This window comes from Manis pentadactyla, chromosome 4 (assembly GCF_030020395.1).
Source record: "Manis pentadactyla isolate mManPen7 chromosome 4, mManPen7.hap1, whole genome shotgun sequence".
Lineage (NCBI taxonomy): Eukaryota > Metazoa > Chordata > Mammalia > Pholidota > Manidae > Manis > Manis pentadactyla.
In genome coordinates, this window is record NC_080022.1 from 51,516,301 (window position 1) to 51,535,092 (window position 18,792).

General features: G+C 39.4%; 1 protein-coding gene across 14 annotated transcripts in view; it reads right to left on the reverse strand.

The window, feature by feature from the left end:
* DOCK7 (dedicator of cytokinesis 7) overlaps positions 1–18,792 on the reverse strand; it is a 252,706-nt gene that overhangs the window by 94,226 nt on the left and 139,688 nt on the right. For 13 of the 14 annotated variants that reach the window (XM_036911277.2, XM_036911273.2, XM_036911272.2 and 10 more), the window contains 3 exons: positions 17,471–17,609; positions 16,447–16,548; positions 2,917–3,003 (listed from right to left, as the gene is read on the reverse strand). In XM_036911277.2, the coding sequence (XP_036767172.2) occupies positions 2,917–3,003; positions 16,447–16,548; positions 17,471–17,609 (328 nt within the window). Of the gene's footprint in view, positions 1–2,916; positions 3,004–16,446; positions 16,549–17,470; positions 17,610–18,792 lie in introns of those variants that run through there. The other variant, XM_036911276.2, reaches the window with a different exon arrangement.

An 18,792-nucleotide genomic window follows, 5' to 3' on the forward strand; every position in this document is an offset into this window, starting at 1 on the left:
AACCAAGTTAACAATTATTTATATATAAATTTTCTCCTTTCAAATTACTAGCACTTCCCAATTCTGACTGAATCCTGACTGCCATTACTAAACCTCCACTACACTAACAGAACCACACACAGTCTAATCTAAGCAGTACTGGGCCCAGTCCCAGGGTAGATGCTTGCTCTCCCACCCTCCTCTGCACCTCGATCACCACGTGCTACAGTTCTGACCAACAAGATCTGAGCAAAAGTCTATGGGAACTTTGAGAAGACTTTTATTTAGTTAAAAATGAAAACAAACTTTAAGAAAAGGTAGTAATGCTGAACCCTTCACTTTATAATTCTAATATTGCTCTAATTTGAGATGTATGTTTTAAATGAATAAAAAATAATTCTATTGAGTTCTAACTATATATACAGTAAATGCCAAAGAACTACAAGCAAAGTATAAAACATTTTAAGAAACATTTATTGTCTTCAATTGATCCTTTTAAAAAGATCATAATGTGTAATGAAATTGTTTTATATAGTTGCAAAATTTATAAACTTTCGAGTAGTCATAAGATTGTGAATGCCAAGGTGCTACACAGTACACACTTCCCCTTTACTTTTCCCCTACATATTACAGATTCTAAATCATCTATATATTTTGCCAAAACCCTTCTTTGTCACATAAAGACAACACATGTATCTGCCTCCATAAAAGTTAGAAGTGATAAATGAACTCTAAAAACAGAAAACTAACAATGATTATAGAAGTAAAAAACTGTGAAAAAAATATTTTTATACTTAAGATATAATATGATACCAAGACTACCTCTATTAAGGGAAAGAATACATTTCAACAGCGTACTATAATGTCAGTCTTATTATCAGAAGCATAAGGACTATAGGAAACACAGGGCATATCCAGTAACAGAAAAAACTCCACTGGAGCCATTCTTTTACTGGGACCTACCTGTGTACTGCTAAATAAAGCCTATATACTACCCCTTTTGTTTTAAAACATTATAATATAAAGTTGCTTTTTCTTCTTATTTTTCTCTACCTTGCTGTGCAGAGAAGAATTAATATAGCAAGCTTAAGACTGCAATCATCTGAGATCAGCCCTTCACTGGTGTCTGGGAACCTGGATTTCAGGAGAGTGACCACTGTTAGAGGAGGGCTTACAATGCCTAAACTTGTTTGTGCAAACAATATGGTTTAAGCCAAATACCTGCTTTCCTCCTGAGAATCTAGAATTTTTGAATGTGTTAGGCAGAGGATGCCTATGTGACAAGTCTTTAGTAAAAACCTAGGGAACTGAGTCTCTAATGAGCTTCCCTAGCAGATAGCACTTCACTCATGTTTTTTCAACCTGCCCTGTGTGACTTCTCTAGGAGAGGACTCTTGGAAGGTTGTGCCTTATTTCCTCTGGACTTGAACTCTTTTCCCTTAGCTGACTTTGTTTTGTATCTTTTACTAAAATAAATCACAGCTGTGAATATGACTATATTCTGAGTTCTGCAAGTTCTGCTAGAAAATCATTGAACTTCAGGGTCGCCTTGTGGTGAACTTGAGGGCTGCACACCTCTCCTTCCATTTTCAAGCTGGAGAACCCCTGTATTCCATTTTTAATTTACCTTTTCTCATTGTACATTTTCTCCCTGGAAAATCACATTCTCCAGTATAATTTGAGCTATCACATTTAGTCTGTTACCTCTAATCCTGAACTCCAAATTAATTACTTCTGCCTATAGGACATCTTTATCTAAAGTGCATAAGCTCTTCAAACTCCATGGGCCAAAAAATAACAGAGCTCCGTAACTGCTCATGGAGAGCATAAGCCTTAGCATGCTCCCAACTTACTTCTTTCATGTTTTCTATTTGGGTTAGAAATCACTATCTATCTGGATTCTAAATTTTGTTGCATTCAAGGACCTTCATAATCTGCCACCAGCCTGTTCTTCTATCCTCATCTACTATGATTTTCCAGTAACTTCAAATTGCATTCACACCATTTACCCACCCTAAACAGACTACTAGTCTCTTTGCACTTGCTTTTTATCATCTGAGTTGCTCATCCTCTATCTGTGCTGTCTGCTCATCAATACAGCATCTCAATTCCCACAGAACAGATAACTCTTTTCTCTGTGCTAGGAAATATTTAGTTCACATATCTAGCAAAGTATTAATTTTATTGTATTATAATTATTTTTACATTTTGCCCTATTATATTGTAAGGCCTTGAAGAGAGGGCTTTCCTTGACAGGTAAAAACATTCCTGACCTCATGGAGCTTACAGTCTAAACAAATGCATATGTATGTATATGTGTACATACACACACATACACACAAAAAAAACCTGGGAGAAAGTGAAAGTGACACAGAGAGAGAGAACACAGGCAATCATAAGCACAGGGTACGATGATACAGAGTGATAGGGCTGCTATGTTTAAGAAGAGCCACCAGAAAAGGCCTCTCTGAGGTAAGGAGCACCCTTAATGAAGAGAAGTGAATGTCAGGAGGAAAAGTATTCCAGCTAGAGAAAGAGCACATATAAAGGCCATGAGGAGAGCCTGGTATAACCTAGATACACAGTGAAGAATATGGAGAAAATGATCCTTAAGAACTCTTTCCATTTGAAATGACTGAGTCTATGAGAAATAAAATGAGTTCTAATACATAATTCAGCTACATATCTGAAACTTAAAAAAAAAATCACTTAATTGTTCAAAATGAAGTCAATGACATTTTAAAAAGCAAAATATTTGCTTTGGTTGACATTAAATGCATTTTGTTGATTTCTTTAAGAAGTAACTTCTAAATCTATACATTTTTAACTAACATGTAGTCTCATAAGCCTTTGGGCATTTAACAAAACTGATTTAATAGACAATATGTTCAATTCATTCAAGTGATGTTTGATCATAAAAATTATTAACTCACTTACTTGTGTATGGATAGATGAAACAGCAACAACTTCAACATTAAAAACACCTTTGTGATTATCTACCCATTTCATGCCAGGCAGAGGAACCTATAAGATATTAAATATAGTGATTGCAGATGCTTACATTGATTATGAGTTCTGAAAACAAACAAAAATTATAATATCTCGGTGAGAAAAAAGACTGTGGATATACTTTATGTGCTGTAAATAAATGCAAAATTTATGCTTTATTCTTATTACAAAATCAGTATGTTTCCTACAAGAGAATTAAAAGGCTCAAGGAGCAAAAAGCAGGAAATATACACTTTAAATTCTATTTTCCCAGAGATATGTATCATTTATATCATTCCAAATCTTCCTCTACACATATATTTTTATATACACCCTTACGTAGGTTATATCAAACATATTTTGAAAAACCTGCTTTTCACATTACATTGTGAATCTTTTTATGTTAATAAATTCATATTTACAGCATCACTTTAATGGTTTATAATATTCTATTTCCTTAAACATTCTGTTATGTTTTAATTGGGATTTAAAATATTCACACGCAAAGGAAGTCTGTGTTTTAAGGATTGGAAAACATTTTTTTCCCTGATGTAAAGTACTAGGAACGTGAATTAAAATTACATCATAAAAATTATTTTTAAAGGAGAATACATCTGTTCTCTCTATTCTGCCCGCTAACTACAGCTAAAACCCTGAACACAATACATAAAATAAAGACTGAAAGGTAGAGAGTAGAATGCAGACAGGTTAGGGATCTCAGTATACAAGAAAATGTAAGATAGTGTTTCCTGGGTTTTATTTTTGCTTCATTTATGTTGGAGTAGATGACAGAGAAGCTGGCAAGCCAAATGCCAAAAGCAGCAGACAAAAAAAAGTTCCAAGAAAATCCTTCTCTCTCTAGTCAAAGCCAGTAATTGGTCTACTCTGGCCAGACACAAGGAAACAAATGGTAGCCCCAGCCCTACCTCCAGAGGTTCAGTAGGGAGCCTAGGTGTCCACCCTCAGCTGGCTGTAATGAGGTGCCCTGATCCCCACTCCGCCCCCACACAAATCGGGTGATATCAGAGAAGACAGAGATAGAAACTGATCCCACCTTAGAAGTAACAACAACTCTCCCAACACATCCACTATGGAGTCACTGCAGGCCAATCAGGGAGCAGAAACAAGGTCCCTCGACCCCTTCACAGCCAGGGAATGTCAGCCTTGGGGGTAGCCTGATTTCCCACCTCCACCCAGTAATATGCCCCTACCTCCAGTGGATTGCAGAGTTGGGGATGTGGACCTTTACCTTCACCTAGCAATAGTGCCTCCTCTACCACAAAAACATATACTTAAATAAGATCTAGAGTCATAACATGATACCCAAAATATTCAGGACATAGTAAAAAATCATACACATATGTCTTGCCAATGGGTTTCAGCCCTGGGCAAGTTCACTATGGACTCAGTGTGACCAAAGAAATCGACAGCAAAACGTTCTTGGGTGAAAGGGTTATACCCAACTTTATTTCCAGGTGGCAGGTCAGTCACTAAAATCCCATTCACTCAGAGTGAGTCTGTATGCAGCAAGCCAATCTCTGCCTCTGGGTCCCTCTGTCTGCACAGCCGTCCTCTGGGCAGGCCCCTCTGTTCACACAGCTGTCTTCTGGTCCTCTCTGCATGCACAGCTGTCCCGCACAGCCGTTCTATGGGCCTCTCTGCACAGTTGTCCCTCACAGCTGTCCTCTGGGCCTCTGTCCTCAGTGCTGCAACCACTCCAACCTCTGCTCTGCTCTCCTGCAGCCTTGCAGCCGTGCCACCGTGTCATGCCCAGAGCACTGGGCAGAGCTCTTCATATAGTCAACAGCCATGTATTACCCACAGGTGTGCAGTGAGCTAGTCAACCAGGGGCAGGTGAGAATCCTGGCCACAAGAACTCCCATTTTATCCACAACGTATCATACTAAGATCCAGAAAAATTCCAAGTGAGGAAAGACAATCAACAGGCACCAATAATAAGATGACACAGATGTTGGACAGATTTGACATGGATTTTAAGGTATCCATCATTTAAAGTAAAAGCTTCTTTCAATGTTGACAGTAACTACACTAGTTGGAGTGAGGATTTAATAATATGGGTGTGGGGAAGTCGGGGTTCCTATGGCCAGGATCCTCACTGAACTTAAACCACCTGATGATGGAACTGTCCTGTTGCTAGGCTACCGCTTCCACACCTTTAGGCAATAAGTTATTATTGCGCTATATTGAGAGCTCGGCCCAGTGCTATGGGCGGAGGCAGAGACGCTAGTGCTCGACCTACTGCCGGGAGAACAAGCTGGGTAATAAACCCTTTCACCCCAAAGAAAGTTTTGCTGTCAATTTCTTTGGTCACATTGAATCTATAGCGAACTTTTCCAGGGCTGAAACCCACTGGCAAGACAATTGGTAAGTCAGCAGGGTTCACTGTTGACGATGGAAAAAGACAGGCTGCCCTTATGGGAGGGGTGCTTCAGTGGGCTGCCCCTGTGAATGGGAGACAGTGAATTGTCCCTGTCTTGCCAATGGGTTTCAGCCCCGGGCAAGTTCGCTATGGATTCACTGTGACCAAAGAAATCGACAGCAAAACATTCTTGGGGTGAGAGGGTTTATTACCCGGCTTGTTCTCCAGCAGTAGGTCAAGCACTAGCGTCTCTGTCTCCGCCCAGAGCACTGGGCCAAGCTCTCTATAGCATACTAATAGCTTATTGCCTACAGTTGTGGAAGCGGCAGCCCAGCAACAGGACAGTTACATCATCAGGTGGTTTAAGTTCTGTGAGGATCCTGGCCATAGGAACCCCAACTTCCCCACAGTCGCCCATTGGGTATGTGGTCTGAGGTGGCTTGCCTCCTAGAGGACTGGGCCTCATCCCAGGACTGGAGGCAAGTGGAAGAGATACCTGAGGCAATACAGATAGACCTTGGTATAGTAAGTAGGTCTTTTGAGAGATAGAGTGCCCATGAGGCAGCAGGGACTGTGGGTTGGCTGCTTCTCATAGTATTAAAAAAAGTCTACAGAAGAGAGGACATGCTCCTGAAAAAGACCCAAGAAATGGTGGCACGAGAACGTGAGCTGCAAAATTCTGTGGATTCCCTGAGGAAGGAAACCACATTGATGCAAGAGGAGGCAGCATGAGAACGCCAGCAGCAAGGGGCCATTGAAGAGGTAAAAGATTTTTTACAGAACTAGATGGCAGTGCTGTCAGGTGCTGTGAAGGAGGAAAAGGCATCAAGGAAAAAGACGAACTCCTGAGGGAAGCACAGGTGGAGATGGCACGAGAATGCCAGGTGTAAAGCATTGAGGTGCTGCTGAAGAGAGCGGCCAAAGACTGAGCTAGCACTGCTGCGAGGCACAGTAGAAAAGGTAAAGGTTGTAGCAGAGGAGGCACTCAGGGAAAGGGAGAGAAAGGTGCCATCAGCCCCAGAAATGGAGGAGCTGGGGAAGGATGAAGGGGTGGTACATGGGGCACGGACGCCTCCTGTATTGAAAGCACACCCAGTGGTTGTAAAGAAAATAAAGACCCAGCAGCTAAAAGTTCCCCAAGGAGAAGAGCAGCCCCCTCCCCAGGTGGTGGAGCACTCTATGGTCCGCCCCTATACTCAGGCTGAGCTGGTGGATTTGGGCTCCTGGTTTAGGCAGAAGACCTTGGAGTCAATATCAGCTTGGCTCCTGCACTGTGGGACTTAGGGGTGGATGGGATTGTTTTGTCGGGATCAAAGGTGGGAAAGCTAGCTTCCCTGACAGTGCAGCCCACCTTGAGGCAGCGATTACAAAATGCACATCAGACCCCAGGGAATCACTCCCTCCTTGATTGGCTTATGGCTGAACTTCCTGCTGTGTGGCTCAATCAGAGTATCTACCATCCTCTCCTGTGAGACGGCAGATGTATGCTGAGCTCCAAAAGGTGTTAGGAGAGCTAGACATAAGAAACGCCATCTATACTCCAGAGAATTATGGCCCAGATGAAGAGATTTTCACTACTGGGATGAGAAATATTGTGCTTCAAATGACTCCCACATCCCTCTTTGGGTCTCTAGTGGCCATTCTTTCCCCTCACTTAGGGCATCCCATAAGCGAGGTGACACATACTGTAGCAAACTTAGTAGAGGCTGAAGCAAAGAGAACACTGAAAGAAATAAGATCTGCTACTCACAAGAAGAATTTAAAGGAATTTAAAGGGCCCCTGAAGGTTACAAGGACCCAGATGTGGGTTGATTTAATATGGGCAGGAGCAGATGGAAGGAAATTAGATGGGAAGTCAAATAGGATCTTACTAGAGCTATGCAACAACTGAAACCAGAGCAACAGTTTCAGCCATTAAGACCAAAGAGGCGGAGGTCAAAGACAGAGCCACAAGTCTGGCCTGTTTGTTTGGAAGACTTCCTGCTGGAGAGCGAGCCAACCTCACTTGAGCCCACACAGGAAGATGATTGGGGAACATGGTTTGACTGAGGGGAAGGTCGAGGTATCTTCCCTGAGGGACCAGAGGGGGACCAGAGGCCACATGTTGAAATAGCTATCCATTGGTCCCCAGTGAACACACAATGTGTCCTGGCTCTGGTGGACACAGGGGCCAAATGTTCACTGATTCACGGTAACCCTGAGTGGCTCCCCAGGACCCCCACTATCATAGATCGATATAGGGGTAAGGCTATAAGAGTGAAACAAGCCCAAATCCCTTTGGGAATAGGGCATCTACCCCCCAAAGAGTATATTGTGTATATATATATCCTATCCCTGAGTATATTTTGGGAATTGATATCCTGCAGGGTCTATGGTTGCAGACCACTGCAGGTGAGTTCAGACTGAGAGTATATGTGGTGAAGGCAGTTCTGTGGGGACATGCTAGGCACTCACCCATAGCTTTGCCTGTGCCTCGGCAGGTGACTAATACCAAACAATACAAATTGCCTGGAGGGCATAAAGAGATTGGAGAAACTCTCCAGGAGCTGGAAAAGGTGGGTATTATAAAGCCCATGCACAATCCTTTCAATTCCCCAGTGTGGCCAGTAAAAAAGCCAGATGGCTCCTGGCGTATGACTGTGGATTACAGAGAATTGAATAAAGTCATACCCCCTATGCATGCTGCTCTCCCTTCTATTGCAGGCCTGATAGATACCCTCAGCCGTGAACTAGGAACATACCATTATGTGGTAGATCTTGCTAATGCCTTCTTTTCCAGTGACATTGAGCAGGAAAGTCAGGAACAGTTCACCTTCATGTGGGAAGGACGGCAATGGACTTTCACCATCCTTCCACAGGGTTACCTCCACAGCCCCACCATCTGTCATAGACTTGTAGCCCAGGACTTGGCTACATGGGAGAAACCTCCAATGGTGCGGCTGTACCATTATTTGATGATGTCATACTTATGGCCGATTCTCTTTCAGACCTAGAAGGTGTAGCACGTAGCCTGCTACAACATTTACAGGAGAAAGGATGGGCTGTGAACAGTACCAAGTTTCAGGGACCTGGTTTGTCAGTCAAATTCTTGGGGGGTCATCTGGTCAGGTAAGACCAAAGTTACACCAGAAGCAGTTATAGATAAAGTCTAGGCCTTTCCTACCCCTACAACTGTAGCATTGCTACAGGAGTTTCTGGGTCTTCTAAGCTACCAGGGAGTGTTTATCCTGCACTTGGCACAAATTCTGAAGCCCTTATACCAGTTGGTATGAAAGGGCATCAGGTGGGACTGGGATGAAACATGTGCATCTGCCTTTACTACAGCAAAATGGGCAGTCAAGGCCGTGCAGGCCTTGAGTGTGACAGACCCATCAATGCCCTGTGAGCTGGATGTTCATGTAACTGAAGACAGTTATGGTGGGGTTCTCTGGCAGTGGCTTGAACAAACTTGCCAACTCACTGGATTCTGGTCACAACTCTAGAAAGGGGCAGAGGTATGATACACTTTGATAGAAAAACAACTGGCTGCCATGTATCATGCCTTGTTGGCTACAGAACCCATCATTGGAATGGCCGCGATAAAGGTAATAACCACCTATCCCATCTTGGGGTGGGTACGAGACTGGACCCAAAAGCCAAAGAGTGGTGTGGCACAAACACCCACAACTGGCCAAGTGGGGTGTTACCTACAGCAGCATAGTGCCCTCTCTGGTAGCCCCTTGAGTGAAGAACTCCAGCACTTATTAGGGCCAGTGACATATACTAGTGAAAAGCAGGAAGAACTGCTTTTGAACCATTAGTAGCAGAGAGTTCCCCATTGGGAGGGAAGTCCCTATACCCAAAGATGCATGGTACACAACAGCTCCAGCTGTGGGCAGCCCCCAAAATGGAGGGCCATAGCTTTCCATCCTAAGACTGAGACAATATGGATGGAAGATGATGAGGGGAAGAGCAGCCAATGGGTAGAGTTGTGGGCCATGTGGCTTGTGATCAGCCAGGAGCCCTCCCCTATAGTTGTCTGCACTGACAGCTGGGCTGTCTGTCGGGGCTTGACCTGTGGCTGCCAACCTGGTACCATGTCAACTGGCTGGTTGGTCACCGACCCTTTTGGGGGCAAGAATGTGGCAAGACTTGTGGGCCTGTGGTCAGACTAAAATAATTAACAGTATACCATGTGCCAGGTCATTTGCCACTAGCATCCCCAGGAAATGATGAAGCAGATAAATTGGCCCAGATATGTTGGTTAGAAGGAAAGCCTACCTGATGTAGCCCAATGGTTACATCAGCGTTTGTTGCATGTGGGGCAAAAGACAATGTGAGCTGTAGCCCATCAGTGGGGCTTGCCTTTGACCTTTGAAGAAGTTAGTAGAGCCCAGCAGGAGTGTGTCATGTGCTCCAAAAGGGACTTACACCGAGTTCCACAGCAACATGGGACAATAGCTAAGGGGCCTATACTCCTCATCAGGTGGCAGATAGACTATATTGGGCCTCTACCTCTGTCAGAAGGATATCGGTATGCCATGACTTGTGTGGACACAGCTACTAGACTTCTGGTTGCTTTTTCCTACCCATTGTGCAGACCAGCAGATGACCGAAAGAGGCCTGGAGCATCTCTTTTCCACCTATGGCCAACCACAGGAATTGAGTGATCAGGCCATTTTACTGGACATACACTGAAAGAATGGGTGTGACAGCTGGGATTCAAATGGAAGTTTCATGTGCCATGCAATCCTACCACAGCAGGCATGATAGAGAGGCACAATGGCTTGTTAAAATCCAGACTAAAGTCAGATACCAATAGTCTGCGGGGATGGTCAGTCCGCTTATGGACTGTGCTATGGCATTTGAATGAGAGACTCCGAAAGGGAGCCCTGAGCCCTGTAGACATATGGCTGCCTTCCCTATACAACTGCAAGTACAAACCAAGGAAGAATCACTGAAGCCAAGGTTCGGCCACCAGAATAATATCTTGCTGCCAGCACCAATTTCACTGAACCCTGGAGACTCCATTGAATGGATGTGACCTTGGACTTTTTGACACATCGACCAACGATGGCTGGCTCTCCTGGCACCTTGAGGACAAGGCCTGGAAGCTGGCCTCCTGTGTGTTTCTGGAATAACAGCAGAGTGGCCCCCAAAGGTCACAGCAGTATATTCTGAATGGCCAAAAGGTAAGAGTATCTTACCAGGGAGTTTTGTTTTATCATTATGGCCAGTGCATGCACCTCCAGTAGCACTATACATAGACCCTTCAGTAACCCCCACCAGGAAAGGAGTAAAAGTATGGTATACTACACATGGAAGAGACTCCCTTCCTGCTACAGTTCTATCACAGGACCACTCTCTTGCATGCATCCTACCTGATGGACAAGATTTGCCTATGCTGGTGTCATAAAACATGTCTTATCGCCCCTAAAGTCTTTGTGGATTGGGAACTTCCTCTGGCTTGAGCATTATTATAATTTTTGTTATTAGGAACCTCCTCTGGCTTGAGGATTATTTTAATTTTTGCTATCAAAATCTTGTATTATCTTAATTTTTGTCATTATCTCTAAGTTGTTGTTATCCTCTGTTGCTGTTGTGGAATCTGGTTACAGTGCTCCAGCTTTCTCGCACAGGGACCATTATTGAAGATTAAAAGCATGTAGATGGTAAGGCAAGAATCCTAGAGGGGTGGAGTGTGGGGAAGTTGGGGTTCCTATGGCCAGGACCTCACTGAACTTAAAGCACCTGATGATGTAACTGGCCTGTTGCTAGGCTACCACTTTTACACCTTTAGGCAATAAGCTATAATTGCACTATACAGAGAGGTTGGCCCAGTGCTCTGGGTGGAGGCACAGATGCTAGTGCTCGACCTACCACTGGGAGAGCAAGCCGGGTAATTAAACCTTTCACCCCAAAGAACGTTTTGCTGTCAATTTCTTTGGTCACATTGAATCCATAGCAAACTCTCCCGGGGCTGAAACCCATTGGCAAGCAATGGGTAACTGTTGAACCACTGTGTTGAATACATGAAACCAATGTAAGATTGTACATCACTATACTTCAAAAAAAATTAAATAAAAATTCAAAAACTTTAAAAAAATTAAAAAAGCTTCATTCAATAAGCCATTTAAAGTACCCTTAAACAAATGGTAAAAATAAAAGTTTCAGGATAAAAAAATGAATACACTTTCTTTTCCATGGTTTCGTATTTTTATCATATGTAGAAAAGAAACCAAATAAAGTCAGTTTCTTGTTACAAAATTCAACACTAAGAAATGCAGTATCTCTACTGAGGTATAAACAATACAGGTTTTGAAACACTTTTGCAAAAATAGAAAAGCTGGTGAGTAGACTGAAACACTTCAAAGCAAGAAAAAGCATTAGCTCTTTTAATCCATAACACTTGTGTCCAGCTTTTAAAAAAAACAGGACACACAAGTAAAATGTGAACACATAACTTTCTTTCCAAACAGTGGTTCTGACAGTCTGATCATAGAATCACAAGCATAAACATCACCCTGGCACTTGTCCAAAATGTAAATAATCAAGCCTCAACCAAACCTACTGCATCAGAAACTGGGGGGTTAAGATTCAACAGCTGGAGTTACAAACTTCCCAGGTGATTCGGATGCAGGCTAAAGTAAGATTATTCTTAAAAGTAATGTGGCTATAGGAATAACGTAATAGTAGCACACATTCCTAGCCCTTTTCATGTGGCTGGCACCATTCTAAATGTTCTTTGTACTATCATATCATTCATTCATCAAGATAACCTCTTATTATAGGCATTACTCTTCTCAATTTACAGATGAGAAAATTCATAGAGTGTCTTAGCTCAAGATGCTGTAACAAAATATTGTACACTGGGTGGCTTAACAAGAGAAATTTGTTTTCTCACAGTCTGGAGACTAGAAGTCCAAGATCAATGTGCCAGCCTGGTCAGTTTCTGGTGAGAACCTCTTCTTACCTTGCAGATGGCTGCTTCCACTGTGTCCTCACACAGCAAGCTCTCTAATGTCTCTTTTTTAAGGACACTAAACCCATCATAAGGCCCCACCATCATAACCTCATCTAACCCTAAATACCTCCCATAGTTCTCATCTCCAAATACCATCACACTGGGGGTAAGGACTTCAACATAAAAATGGGGGTGTGGGGCCCAATTTAGTCCATAGCAGTGATTAAGAAACTTACCCAAGGTCATACAACTAATAAATGGTGGAGCCTGGAGTGAAACCCTGGAAATTATGTTATACTGCCTTTCAAAAGTATATGAGATTTAAAAGAAGAAAAGAAGAAAACAAAAAAAAAAAACAAAACTTTCGTAACCCCTCTGAGAGCTAACTTTGCTAAAGTGGTGTGTATTTTCCAAACGATTTCCCACACAATTACTGATGAATACCTACTTACTATCTGGCTGTTAGTATATTTGTTTGTTTTTATTATAAATGTTCTACTGAGACATTTAAGTCTATATCACTCAATTACTGCACCACTGTACAAAAATTAAAACATTAAACTCTTGGCCAATATCCAGGTAATTTCCATATTTTGTTTTTTGCTAATGCCAATAATCCTATAATTTTTTTCAATTTGATTCATACAACAAATATTTGCTGCAGTCTCTACAGTTTTCTAGGTCCTGGGGTTCCATGGTTAATATAGGGTCTACTTTCATGGGGCTTATCAACCACTTCATGTAGAGAAAAACAAGTAAATAAATAATTTCAGACAGTGAAAAGTATTAGGTAAATCAAATTTGATAAAAAATTTTAGAGTGTATCAGCGGTGTGGAGGAAGGAAAGGCTGAGAATTCGTGGAGTGAGGCAAGATGTGAAGATCAGGAAGAAAGAGAAAGTTCGAAGACCTGGAGGCAGGAAAAAGTTTGGAAGAAGCTGTAAGTATGGAAGGGCTGTGGTGATAATGGAACATGATGTTGGAGAGGCAGAGGGCCAGATCACTCAGAGATTTGTAGGTCATGGGGAAAAAATCTAGATTCTATTCTAAGCATAATGAAATGCCAAAGGGATATTTCATTTTGATCATAAAGAAGCACTAAACCTTGGTAACACAATGTTGAATGAAAAACACAAGTCTCAGAGGATTATACACAGCATAAAAACCTTTTCATTAAATTCATAAAATAAGCAAAGTAAACTAAAATGTATTCTTTAGGCACACATATATCTCAACTAAGTAGTTTTAAGAGGCTAGTTTTCAAAACAGTGTGAATGTATTTAATGCCACAGAACTATACATGTAAATGGTTAAAATGGTAAATTTCATGTTACGTGTATTTTATCACAATTTTCTTTTTAAAGACTAGTTTCTTATAGTTAGCAGTATGAAGAGTGTGGAATAGGGATGAGCACATAAGTGATGTAAGATATTGTCAGTGTTCTAGCTCCTTGATTGGGTTACACTTATTACTAAATAAAAAAACAATAAACTGAAGAGTGTGAATTATTCTTAAATAGGTATATCCACTATTAAGTTTAAAAACATGCTATATAACAATCTTTACATACCTAGGAAAATATACCTGTAGGATAAATACTTAGAAGTATAATTCATAAGTAAGGGGTAAGTGTATTTTTCATCATGACATATTTCAGGTACAATCAAACAAAACTATTTTAAGGTCCAGGTGATGATGATGAGTGCCCGAGGCTGAGTACCATAAACAAAAAGAGAGAAAAATCTGGTGACACACTAGCATGCTTGTCCATTCATCAATCATCTATGGAATTTGTAAGCATGTATCTGCTACCTAGGGCTCAATAAACACTGATCCTGAGAAGAGACGACAATGAGCCGAGGTAAATTCACCAGAATACCATCTCTCTGTTGAGGCATACTGGTGGCCAAGGTTTTTCTCTCACTATATGGTTCCAACAGTAGTCAACAGGAATGAGTCCAATTTTCACATTTTATGTTTGACATATTTGTGGAACATCCTGGTAAAGACATTACTAGGCATTTTAATTTACTAGACAAATAACTAGCAAAACATGGATTAGCAGAGATGCAGATATAGGATTCATCAAATAACAGTAGGAATCAAGATTTATTTTTGTATAAGTTAAACACTACAGCACTTTGGGAGTACTGTTTCCATGAAGTAGAGTCAGTGGTCCTGCCTGAGAAGAGTACTTACAGTTTCAGAGAGAAAGGACATGAAAATTTAAAGGGGAAATTGCTGAAAACCAAGAAGATGAGGTGAAACAAAGTCAGACAGAGGTTTAGCTTCCTTTTTATCTAGTTTTAAGAAGAAAATGATATACTGATAACTGAAAATGATCACTGAGTCAATTATCATAAAGTAAATAGTTCACGGGTTGTAGAAATCAGTTTATCAGTACCTAAGCATGTTACATGGGCAAGGTTCATATTCTAAGACCCAAACAACTGTTGAAGTTAATACTTGAATCAAAGAGAGCTCAAAGTTAGCCAGGAAAGTAAATACAAAATCACATTAAGCAATGACCTATAACAGTTGAAAGTTTAAATAATGGTCTCACAGTGTTCTAAATTAAGTATTCTTTAAACACAATAATAAATCTACAAATAGATACTGCTATTTTAATATAGTAATTAAGATATACAAAAGTTTAAGCACTTAATCAGTGACTTATCTCACATATTAATGAGTCGTACGATATGCCTATGGTAAAACCCAAATTATCATCATATTATTTATACATGGGCATAGTACCCAGAATAAGACCATCAGCCTCCCTTTGGTAGGCTGATCTTGTATTTTCAAATCAATTAAGAACAAATGTATAACTTCTATAAAATCACAGTTGCTTTTAAAATATTTCCCTTTGAAATATATAATGCTACTCCTGACAGATGACTAATTTATTTTAATGAAAAGATGTGTCCCTGGAAAACTGAGTGAAAGATTTAGCAGGGGCTGGGGTAAGAGTGGAAGGGAAGAGTCATATTTCTTTCCTACTGTCTTTATTTATTCACTTAATAGTGAATGCCTACTACCAGCCAAGCACTATTCTAAGTACTTGGAGATACAATGCAGAAGAAAGACAAAGTCCCAACCCTCATGGAGTTTATACTTTGTATATAATCTGTAGATAAACAAAGATATATGAACCATAAAGTTAGTGGTAAAAATTGTGATAAAGCAAAAGGATGAAAAGTGGTAGAGGCTGCTACTTAAAGTAACCATAGAAGGCCTCTCTGAAGAGGTGGTATCTGAGTGGACATCTGAACAAAATGAAGAAACAGGCTTGTGATAGAGCACTGCCAGCAAAGGGAAATGCGAAGTGCCTGAGATGGGAATGCACTTTTCGTGCCCAAGGAACAGTAAGGGCTCTGTGTTCTGTAGCTAGGGAAGAGTGGTGATAGAGAATGGTGAGAAAGGAGGTCAGAGCTGTAGTCTTATGTTACTTTTTTTTAATATACAGAAATAACACAAATTTATTTGTGAATACTTTTCTATTCTGAAAATAAATACCATCAGGAGAATATCCACAAGATATATTTCAGATTAACATTTACAATCAGTTATGGTCAAGGCAGTTAAGAGACACTGGTAATCATCAAGTAATCTCGCAAAAGGCACTTTGTTTCCTGAACAGTGGCTACTGATTCTTGACTGAGATTTTTCCAGTGTTGTTTTTTTCAAGTCACATGTACCATCATCAAAGCTGCTAATGTTTCCTGTACTGCATATTTACAGCTACTCTTATTTTCACATAAGTGATCACCAAATGCAAAAAGATTCTAAAAAATTAACTTAAATCTATTCTCTTTCCTCTAGCCTTTTAGAGAACTGTTATCTGCTCAGAGTAGTTTATTTAAAGTTTCATATGTTACAATATTAAAATTCTCCAAATCTATCTTTTCTTTGAGTTTGTATATTTCATGTATAATTTTGGTTTTAAAATGAATATACTTCTATTTTAAAGACCAGAATAAAAGCTTCTAAGTATTCTATACAGTAATTTTAATTATGGGAGAAAATGATATTATTATTTCACTATCTACATACTTACATATAGAATAGCATGGTCTTATTTGAGAAAAACACCTTTGTCATGAAAAAAACCTCTTATTTCAAACTGGAGAATTTCAACATGAGAGATACTGACCTCAGGAGACAGTACAGAATATGCCTGTGGTGGTTTTTCCAGTGAGACTGGCAGGCAAAACTGCCCAGTTTTTAATCTTCCATTCTGAAGCATTGGGATCCACTTTTAAATAAAAAGGAAATGATACTCATTTAAGTATGTTTGTTACAAAAATAATTACTTGGAAAATCAGTTTTAAGAACTTGGTATGAACTAAATTTGTCTCACATCACCAAATACCAAGGGAATTTAACTATGTAAGTAATAATGACAGGTCTTCATAATTCCTCTAAAGAAGTTTCCTTGACAATATTATATTGAAGATCCTCAAAATATTATTATTACTAACTACCTATGCAATATTTAAATCTATAGGAGGTCCTTATTGTCTAAGGGAAGTTGGTATAGAAAAAGGCTACAAAGTGAATTGATTTTAAACTGAGATATTAGTGTCAATGTAAATAGGGGAATAAAGAGTTAATTAGATATAAATTTGAAAACTAAGAAGTATGAACATAGATTTATTTTCTTACGTTAGCAAAATTCAAGTAACAAACTACAACAGAGAAAAAAATGAATCAAATGTTGATTTTTCTTTTTTGGGCGGAGGTGTGACTTTTCTAACAAAGTCGTGATACCGCATTATGATACCCTTTACCTTATAAACCTCTGCAATTCAATCATAATGATTTTCAAAATAGACTCAGGTGTTTAATTGCCTTTAATTAAAGCAGAAATGGCTTTATTTGCCACAGGTCTTTTTAAATCATTTTACATTCAAACCATTCTCTTCTGAAGAACTCTTAGAACTATTATATTTATACTGTTCAATTGGGTAAACACCCAACAATCTAACATATAAGTGTTTATATGTGTTAATTAGTTAATTATATTAATGAGCATTTTCTTGTTATGATGATTCTTCCTAACAAATGTGGGAAATCAACTGAGGAATACTCAAATAATAATGAATACCAATTATTTCTTAAATAGTATAATTATTTTTAAGATTAAAGAGCTAAAGATTTAACAAAAGTATACTTACTGTATATCCAACAGGAGTTTCAAGAGGAGTATTTTGTTTTTGTTGACAACTAACATGATAAAAAGTAAAAAGCAAGTGATGATGATCAGTTAAAGTAGCAGGGAGTTTAACCTTGATTTCTTCATGAAAATCAGGAGACCTTCATACAAACAAAACAAAAGAAAACAGATCAATAGTCAGTAATTTGTTCAAAATAAGTAACTACTGCATTTGCACACTTGAGTAATTTTTTAGTTAATTTGAGGATTCATACTTAATTTTTCTTCTATTCTAAAATATTTTTATTACAAAACTCTAGGTAACTGACTCATATTTCCAAATGAAGGAGCTGTCACTGTTTCTGAAATTTCTCATCCCATTTTTATTAATAGGCTGAGTAATCTTACTATTTAAAAATTCATTAATAATCACCACCTTGATGCTGGGATCTTCATTAGATTGAAAATCATACAAAAGAGGATACCAGAGCAAAGCTTTCCATATTTATAAACCAATTCTGATACATTTTACATAGAAAAAATGAGTTTTTACAACTAAAAGCCATACCACAGAAAAACATTTTTCTATTATAGAAGTACAGCACAGCTTCACATTAAGATTAATGTGTATTATCATTTTGTAAAAACGAAAAAAAGTTATCTTTAGAAAACTTGGTATCAAGGTGGGCTCTCTACAGAATAGTCTTATGTCAATTATTCTATGCTAAAGAAATAAATAAAGTTACCAAAACATGGACTTGTGAATTGACTGACAGCTCAAAAATGAAAAAAGGAAAAGAAGAAAAAAATCAGGGAACACTCATAAACTGCATTTGTTCCACAGTTTAGAAGTGCTCCCAGGAACAGTAAGAATACAACAAATATACTTAATTAAGCCAATGGCATTTCCAATTCAATAATTATTGAGAGTGGTCCCTAGAAACATTTTTACAGGAAAGCATGGTTGCTGTTTATGATATCAACTTAAAAGGGGCAGAACATTAGCATCCCAATATTCCATATTTAGTTAGTATCTCCCAGTTATACTCAATGACAATGCATCCAAACCATATGGCTCCAACTACCTTTAAAGTGAAGGCTTGACCCAATTAGAGGTTTTTTCCTCTAACAATAAATCTTTGATGCTAATAGGTCAAATATCCTTCCATCTCAAATAGCCTCAAAAATGCTAACAGACGTAGATTTGGTCACAGAAACATTAGGTGGAATGAGGCTTTTAATACCCACAAGGAAAATAGCTAATGCTATAGCTATCTGAGAAGCTGAAGACTTTGGTGAATAAAAGATGCTATAAATCTTGTTGCTGATCTCCCTAATCAGCAC